This window comes from Wasmannia auropunctata, unplaced genomic scaffold (assembly GCF_000956235.1).
Source record: "Wasmannia auropunctata unplaced genomic scaffold, wasmannia.A_1.0 LD267934.1, whole genome shotgun sequence".
In the NCBI taxonomy this organism is placed as follows: domain Eukaryota; kingdom Metazoa; phylum Arthropoda; class Insecta; order Hymenoptera; family Formicidae; genus Wasmannia; species Wasmannia auropunctata.
Window position 1 is genome coordinate 1 of NW_012094956.1, and position 9,282 is coordinate 9,282.

A 9,282-nucleotide genomic window follows, 5' to 3' on the forward strand; every position below is an offset into this window, starting at 1 on the left:
ATTTGGCCTAGACTCTCCTGTTTCATCTCGCATGTTGTATAGCGAGCGCGAAAGTACTATCAAGGAATTATAATTAAGAAAGGGTGCGGTTTTATACCGGACCGAATGTGTAGATCTCGTGCTTGCATATCGCGCGCGACATTGAGATCAGCGTTGAACTTGACAAATAACTTGACGATAACTTTACAAGCGTTATAAAACAACTCAGTATTGCGGATTATATGTATTCGTTTTCTGATATTGCTTGTTTCAAACAATGATTGCGCAGAATGAAAGATCGCATGCTTGATTCAATTTAAAAGCAATTCAGAAAAGTAATGAATGCGAAAGAATAAAGAAATGAAAAACGTATATAGTAAAATATAATATGTTATCATAAGTTATAATTTGTTTCCTTTATTCATCAGTAACATTATTTTAGAATTCGTACAAAACACGCATTCGTAGATATTACATCTAGAAAAAGATGCAATTCTCAGTACTCGAATTTATTGCTACGTCGTTCGTTATTCTGTACGTTTTTGTTCTGTGAATGTTAAACAATCATTGCTTTCATATTTTGTTAGCAATTAAAAAGATTGGTAAATACAAGATCTAAATCTAGTAATGTACGAGTGATAAAATGTGTTCGCAGCACGTAGCAGTCATATATTCTCTTTAAAAACGTTAACCATACGTAAGTATCAAAAACACAGTAGAGCCACAATTGTACCAAGATTTAGATTTCTTACAATCTTGTTTCCCTTTATTATCTCCTAAAACGAAAAGAAAACGATTTATCGGAGAATTATATTTTTATTAAGAGGAAAAAAGAAAAAAGGATTACTCACTTTCTTTCTTCTCATCGACGGCAGTAGTTTTTCCAAACTCGCGACCAAAACTAAGGCAACCTACTAAGGATACTGTGGGGAACACTCTTTTGAATATTGTTGATTCTAAATAACCATCATTATTTAAATAAAATTCATTAAACATATCAGATTGACGAAATCGGCTTCCGAAGATAAATCCTATGGAATGTTTCTTTAACTTCACTTTGTCTTTAAATAAATTTAATCTCGCTTCCATTTGCTCTTCTGTATTGCATTCCCATTCCAAAATCATGGACCATGTCTGTATAGGACCAGTAATTAGAACGGCGACACAACGTGATGTAGGCAGTCCCTTAGAAAGTTCGATTTCTGTTTGTTCTCTGCACAAGCCAGCATGTGCACGTTGTTCGCGAATGTCTCTCACCACACCACCCCATACAGAGACTACTTTATTTTCTTGACTGAGTATATGCAAACAATAAGAAACAAATAATGTGTTATCGAGTATTAGCAGTTGCAGTACAAGAGTTAGACATACCTAAATATTAACTCGGATATGTATTATTGCTTTAATTAAATTTATATATTATACCTTTCCTGTATAGCTGAGGCCCACCTTTGTGCCGTTTCATGACCCTCCTGATTACAAAATAACATAAAACATGTCTCATGATTCGAAGTAGATATTTCATTATTTACAATTGTGCTAATTATCTCCTGATATTCGGCTGTTCTCGATATGATAAAATATTCTGGCAATTCAAACGATTTTACTCTCAGGTTCGGGATTTGTGGCAAAAACGCACATAACATATTTGGAGATTCATTATATTCTTTTTCCATAATAATACCATCATTATACAGTATTATAGTTTCACAATGTTTAGGCAAATTCTTTACAAGTTCTTGAAAAGAAAGAAGAATGATTTTACTAATCTTACATTATTCTGTGACTTATAGTTTCGCAATCTTTAAGTAGCAAATTCTTTACATGTTCTTGAAAAGAAAGAAGAATGATTTTAATAATCTTACATTATTCTGTGACTTACAGTTTGATGAAAAAATGGATAAAAGAAATAGTATTAAAATATGAAAAAAATAGTTTGTCATAAATTAGAATAAAATATTTACATACTTGCTACTGTTAATAGGAGCTTTTTATTTATCTGGTACTTATTTGTAGCATAGAGAAAAAATATAAAATATATACCTGCTATATCGTAATTTGTGTATGTAAGAACAAAAAGGAAACCTATTGATGGTTTAATTCTTATGTTCCTGATGTTCCATAAAAAATTGGAGGAATATTCTGTGTTAAATTCTATAAAGTAACAAGGACCTCTTGTCTTTTTCTCATTATTCGCAGCTTCTAACCAGGATCTGTAAAAAAATTGTATTCGTAAATTTATGCTGTTTACAATGTCACGTACTTTTCAGTCGCAATAGAACGATGTTAAATATATTATCATTAGTTAATAGTTTTATCATAAGTAAACTTTTAAAGTACAGTGATATAAGTAAAGTGATATAAAATATATGCCACAAGAGATTGTTTGTAAATCAAATCTTGTTCGTATCCATACACATGATAATAGAAAATTGTAACCATAGCATTTTGCTTGTAATAAATAAGTATTTAGAACTAAATCAAACATGGATCACTAATACAATGGATCGATACGTACCTGCAAACCATCGCAGCGCTCGCTAGATTCCTGCCATTTAAATGTTGAAATATATTTTTCAAAAGATAATAATTTAGAAGAACTTCCAAAACCGGTGTTTTTTCATTATTTTGCATTGTACCATTATCGTTTTTGGACACGCTAGATTTTTCCTTTTGAATTTTCCTTGGCTCCTCCATCAATCTTTTTCAGTTTAAACCAACCACTTGTCTCTCAAATCACACGATGGGCGCGTTCAAGCTGATGTAGCCGTTAGCCTGTTCACCGAACGACTGAACATGATTGGTTCTTATCTGTGAAGATAAGCGAATTAGTCATGTTCAGTCGCTCAGTGAGCCGACCTAGCGTTCTGTATCATTTCTTGTGCTTCACTGAATGTTAAACCAGGATAAAATAATCAATAATATCTTATAATATTACTATATGGCTCTGTGGTTAGTTTATGACATCTTTAGAGTGCCGTAAATCAATCAATATCACACATTAAATTGATAAGTAATTTAATAAGATATTTATGTTAATAGCATTTTAAAATACTTCGAAAAATTATTGTATAAGATATTAGCCGAACTACGTTTTAAGATCAAAAATTTAATTGACGCGTAATTTGTAGAATTGGGTATGTATACAAATTCATTCTGAAATATTAAGGACGAAGCTGAAAGCTCTAGCTCGTCGAAAATGCATTTAATTCTTTTTCTATTTGTATTTTTATATATCTAGTCTCATTGTCATTGTCACGGTTTAGTGTCATTGTTGTATTGCTTTTATTAATATTTAGACAAAAAATTGCACCTTAAATTATTTAGACTGATCTCTTCAGCATTAAAAAGAAAAATGGAAAGGTACCAAATTGTTACTTTTTAAGTAAGTGTAACTATAACAAGTTACTTTTAAAAGTAACTTAATTTGTATTCTTTGCAAATGTATAATATATTTAATATTTCTTATATGTACGTAATAAGATTAATTTACAATAAATAAACATTAATTGGCGAGAATTCATTTAATAACATGGAATAATTCTTTTTTTAAATATTTAATTGTTCGTTGATTTCATTCACAATTCTTGTGCTGACTTAATATTACAAATTTTTTTTATTAATTTAACAAAACACCGAAGTGAAATTGTTGCGAAATTAAAATCTTTTTAAAACCATATAATGTGTGAATTAGACAAGGTTCTACCATTTATTTACGAAATTTTTTCAAGCTTCGTCTTTTTTATAATGTCTTCAACAATTATAAACGAGTTCTTAGACTTTTTAATGTGCGAAAAGCGATCAAGATTCATCTTCTATCGCTTGTATGCCGAAAGAGGAAAGCTTTTGCGGTTTCTTTTTATTACGGTTTGTAAAAAGCTCCTCGAGCATTTTTCTTAACTTCAATTGTCGACGATTAGTCATATAGATATAATAGCAATTGCCCACTGAGAAGTTAACAATCGCCGCTGACGGCGAGACGGAAGCGGTTGTAAAAATGGTAATTCGCCGCATTCTTTGAATTGGTCGACGCAGAGATAAAATCATACGTAACGTTAGGCCAGGCCTTTTATCAATGCCAAAATACATGGACGGGCTTATGCTCGGCGATTGCTTTCGCTGAAATATTTCTCGGAGATTAAAGCGACGGAGGAGAAGATGTAACCGGTGCACGCTTTTGTAAGGAGAGACATCATTTAGCGCGACAAATACACAGAAATACGTAGCGACGGACGAGCATCGAAACGAACAAATACGTGTAAATACGTAATCCAATAAGTCTCTTCTTTCATCTTGGACCTTTAACACTGTTACCTGGGACCTGGGGCTGCCAATTGCTGTCAGGTATGAATATCCATTTCTCTCCTTAGCCGTCGTATCTTTGGCGCAAACCGTCTTCCCATTGGTGCGAATGAACAGAATACTCACTGCAGTATAACAAAAATGAAAATTTGTTCCGATACTATCCTACTGATATTTAATATCGTTAAGAGCAAGAGGAATTCGATCGTGAGTTGTAGTGCAGGCTTCGCATTAAAGCTACGAATCACGATCGCAGCAATTAAATCACTGGTGTCGAATGGAGACACCTTTTTAAATCTTGTCGGTAACACGATAAGACGATGGTACTCTTTCGTTTCTCTCGTTCCATTTTGCATTTTGTATCACGAGCGCGGAAATACTGTCAAGAGGGGGATTATAATTACATTTAGAAAGGGTGCAGTTTTATGCTGAGTGTGCAGAACTCGTGTGCAGACCTCGTACTTGCATATCGCACGTGATGTTGAAATTAGCGTTGAAGCTGGCAAACGAACAATAACTTAATTTACAAGCGTTATTAAGCAACTCAGTATCGTATATTATTTGCATTCGTTTTCTGATATTACTTGTTTCAAAGATATTGTTTGTTTTGGAGTGAGATTCATTCCAAAAGAGTGAAAATTCACTCCAAAAAAGTGAAAGTCACTTCAGAAAATTTAGAGAGAAATAGTATTAAAATATCCAAAAAATAGTTTGTCACAAATTAGAATAAAATATTTACATTTGCTATTGTTAACAGGAGCTATTTATTCTGATACTTATTTGTAGCAGAGAATATGAAAAAACATAAAACACATATTTTGTACAGCACAAATAAAACAATATTGTTTATAAAATAAATATAAATAGCCGATAAAATAGCAATTATTGTTGAAAACAGTCTCTAAGTAAAAATGATGTATAATAATCAATATGCTTTTATTTTGTTATTTGCATTGACCATTTAACTGATAAAAAAGCATATATTTCGCAGAAATAATTTTGCTCAAACAATACTATTAATTAAATTTTAAATTACGTAAGGCTATGTGGAATTTTAATAAATAAACTACATAATGTCTTTCAAATCTCCAAATTCGCGGTAATCCAAGGTAAAAAACTGGATACTCTTGTAAAAACAAATGGATCTTGAAAGCAACTATTGATCTCGGGAACGATTCCAATTTGAACTCCATTAACCACCAAAGGACTACCAAAATCATTCTGAAATAAAAATTAATGTTAAAATACTAATATCATATCTGTAAGTATTATTTTATTTTTATTATTGCAAATTATTATTATAGTAGTGTAAAAATTTGATCGGATCATAATTATATTTTATTATTATAATTTTTATATTATTACAAATAACTTTGAGAGCGCTTTCTACTGTCATGGCTGGATATTAGTGCCTAATAAATTCTGTATTTTAAGATGCTTATAGGCATTTAATTAAAAATTGAAGATCAATTGTTATTCCAGCTTTAACTAATGATTGCGTTAGAAATTTGACTGTTGATTTGGCATGCAGTTCAAATGGCTGATTAATATATTTAAAAATTTATATAGAATTTATTAGGCACCAAGATACAACCTTGAGTGAAAAAGGCGCTCTTAAATTTATTTGTGTTATTCACTTACGCGATCTAATTTAAATTAATATTGTTTTATATTATTTATATATTTTTAAAAATATATTAAAGATATATATGTATTGATTTGTGTTAAAGCAAAAATTTAATTGGTTTATAATTATGTGCTTTTAATATTATAATCATTATATTATGAATATCATTTTTTGATGGTGATAAATATAACACAATAAAAAAACACATACACACAGAGGTGTTTCCTAACATGTGGGACTCACTTCACTGGTGAACAGTGAACGTTGAATTTATTGGCAGCAATTCGTAAATGAACGATGTTTTAACAAATAAATAGGTCGTGCAGAACTTATGGTTGCGCATTTCCTCAGACTTAAATCCATTAGATGTTTAATGGTGTGAGGACACACTTGAAAATTGTTCATTCCTATTGATAATACGGAAATACTTTGTGAATGTATATAAGGAGACTTATAATAAATTTAAGGAATACCGGGTAGTTTTGAAAATGTACGACAATCTACACGGCAACGACAGCATGTTTGCATTCAGGCCGAAGGTGATTATTTTGCACTTTTTATAAGGTAACCAGCTCCATATTACTGGAACAAGTATGTATTCTGTAACTCGGAATATGACTGTAATATAACTATAACTCGGAAACAAAGACAAACGGAGCATATGTTTATCATTGTTTTTGTGTCTCCTGTCTACCAGTAAAGTAGATCCTACATGTTAGGAAACACCCTGTATATACATATATGAATTGGTTTTTTATATTAAATGATCGATGGCTTACGCATGTTGATGTGTTTCTGGGCAATAAACCGCAGATGTGGCTCTCGATAAAATACCAATATTTTTCCTTGCACTCGCTCTGCAAACAAACTAGTGACTCAATTTCTTGTAAGATCGAATTAAAATCACTTTCCTAAAAAGAACAATTGCATTAGAATATATGTTTTATTCTTGAATATGTATAACTGCAAAAATCTCATGAGTTTGATATTACCCCATATCCCCATCCGGATAACGTGCACAACTGGCCCAAGAAATCCTCATCGGATGTCGGAAGTTTAACTGGCTGCACTAGCTTATTGTATCTGATAGGATATTTAAGGTGAATCAAGGCGATGTCATTACTATATAAATTAATGTCGTAATTTTGGTGAACAGTAATACTGGTCACGTCATGAACATATCCTGGCGTGTCCAATAAGTTTGTGCCGACATGGACCTTCAAATCTTCATTCCATTGCACCCTACAAATAATAAAAAAGTAGATAAGAACTCAAATTTGTCAAGAAAAATTTTTTAAAGTATTTGCTATATATTTTAATTACATAAAAAACCAGTAAAAATAGAACAGAATCTGCTAATGAAACACGGTACATTGATTGCAAAAATTAAACAGAATCTGCTGTGACTAAACAATTAACAATTAACAATTTTAAATAATGTATTCCGTTTAAATATTTACGAAATGATAGATTTTGTTCAGTTCCTGTCCATAATTACAGTTAATTTGTTAGATTATGTAGGCAGATTTTTCCTATATAATCCTGCCAGCAAAACGCGAGTTTAATGTATACGCCAATGACATTGTTATAATATCTAAGTAAATCTACTGCCAATCCGTTGTGGTATTGCTGGCACAATTTGCTTACTAGGATATACATTTCATTGTTAAGAGACTAGTTTTACAATTAAGTTTCATTAATAATGTATTGATATAGTTTGAGAATGTTTAACGTACCCTTTTCCGACAATACAATGTGCAGATGTTAACACATTAAGATTATCAAGGATAGATCCGCTGCATATATGTGATTTGTTTAATCTCAATGACACTTGATACGGAAATTTGCCGATGGGAGCATTCTTACCACCTTTGATATGAGGAGACGGAACTCCTTATTGACAAAAAAGAATTAATCGATGTTAATTAATATACGCACAAAGTAATATGTTACATTACAGTATACATACACTGTTAATAGCAATTAAAATTTGTGTCGATTCTATGGCTAAATATGTTTTTATTAAATAACTATATTGTAAAAAAAAGGGCTATAATGAGTAAGCAGGTAAGCAGTGTGCAAATGTAAGGTTTTAATCAGTGCTATAATTGTGATTAGTAATACATAATATTTTTACATGACTACACACTTAAATTTATTTTTAAAACCATTAATAACAAATTAAGGTACCTAATTAAAAACCATATAAAAAAACAACAGAACATATCATAGAAACTGAAAAGATTAAAAAACATATGTGGTTTACAATACCATATATAAAAACATTTTCAAATCAATTCAGAAATGTTATTAAAAACACTAATACTAGATTAGCATTTTTCAGCATAAACAAATAAGTATCAAAGTATGTATATAAATATATAGACGATCTGTAAAGATCCTCTCCATAAATTGATAAAAAAGAACATATATAGTTTACGAAATTAATTGTAAGGATTTTGTAATCCTAGCTATATTGGTCAAATAGATAGACAACTAAAAATGAAAATAAAGAAACATTGAAGTTACATTCAATGGACCACAATCAATTAATCAATCCGTAATAACCAACCATAGGATGCATTTCAACTACGAATTTGACTGGCAAAATATTGAAATTTTTGGATGTTGAAAAAATTTTAAACAAAAAACAAAAATCTAAAATGCTACATATAAAACAGCAAACAAATGGTTAACTTTACAGACACTGAAGGATGAAATCAAGCATATATATTCCACTTATCAATAAAACATAAACAATGCCTGTACCTTTTTTAATATTCTTACTTGACATTGCGCCCGTTTTTATTTGTCGGATTCTCATTTTAATTTGTTACTCCGTGCTTGTTGGATGTGTTTGTGATTGTCGGTTTGACTCTGGATTAATGAATATTGTATTAATTTTTACTTTTGGATCGTTTTAATTTTTAACATTAATTTTACAATGTGCTCGGTCGTCAATTGCACAATGAGATAAGTTCTTCAGTATTGGTTCTCCAACTGACTTTATGAGAGAATAACATTACTATTGTAATATATATATATATATGTGTATATGTATATATATATATATATATATATATATATATATATATACAGCCTTTTTATCCGGCTATGGAACTCTTGATAACACTTGCACGACATTTGAAAGCCTGGATCGACAATTGACAGACCGAGCCTCATCGAATTGATGCGTTGACCTTCGAATTTTTGCTAGGCTGAGAATGGCTTAAACAGAGCTGGTTATTATAAAGATATTATGAATTACTAATCGTAATTATATCACTAGTTTAAAACATAAAACCTTACATATATTTGCACACTGCTTACCGCGCCAACTCCTCACAGCCCTTTCTTCAAAATATTGTTTGTTA

At 30.8% G+C, this 9,282-nt stretch overlaps 2 protein-coding genes across 2 annotated transcripts; both read right to left on the reverse strand.

The window, feature by feature from the left end:
• Positions 1–373: 373 nt before the first annotated feature.
• LOC105462226 lies at positions 374–2,772 on the reverse strand. The gene is made up of 5 exons (XM_011708750.1): positions 2,498–2,772; positions 2,023–2,192; positions 1,405–1,717; positions 831–1,273; positions 374–755 (listed from the first exon to the last, which is right to left on the reverse strand). Exons 1-5 carry the CDS (start codon positions 2,674–2,676, stop codon positions 667–669), a joined length of 1,194 nt encoding a protein of 397 aa, XP_011707052.1. The 5' UTR covers positions 2,677–2,772; the 3' UTR covers positions 374–666.
• A 2,254-nt stretch (positions 2,773–5,026) lies between these two features.
• On the reverse strand, positions 5,027–8,702 carry LOC105462227 (chymotrypsin-1-like). The gene is made up of 5 exons (XM_011708751.1): positions 8,696–8,702; positions 7,645–7,801; positions 6,901–7,150; positions 6,688–6,819; positions 5,027–5,502 (listed from the first exon to the last, which is right to left on the reverse strand). The coding sequence occupies exons 1-5, from the start codon at positions 8,700–8,702 to the stop codon at positions 5,362–5,364; spliced, it is 687 nt and encodes a 228-aa protein (XP_011707053.1). The 3' UTR covers positions 5,027–5,361.
• Between the last annotated feature and the right edge of the window lie 580 nt (positions 8,703–9,282).

Coding starts and splice junctions, on each gene's coding strand:
- LOC105462226 (XM_011708750.1), bottom strand. CDS start 2,676: ATGGAGGAGCCAAGGAAAATTCAAAAGGAAAAATCTAGCGTGTCCAAA. Junction 2,193..2,497: donor AGCGCTGCGATGGTTTGCAG/GTACGTATCGAT, acceptor ATTTTTTTACAG/ATCCTGGTTAGAAGCTGCGA. Junction 756..830: donor CGTCGATGAGAAGAAAGAAA/GTGAGTAATCCT, acceptor TTTTCGTTTTAG/GAGATAATAAAGGGAAACAA.
- LOC105462227 (XM_011708751.1), bottom strand. Junction 7,151..7,644: donor CATTGTATTGTCGGAAAAGG/GTACGTTAAACA, acceptor TATTATTTGTAG/GGTGCAATGGAATGAAGATT. Junction 5,503..6,687: donor CCAGAAACACATCAACATGC/GTAAGCCATCGA, acceptor TTTTTATTTCAG/AATGATTTTGGTAGTCCTTT.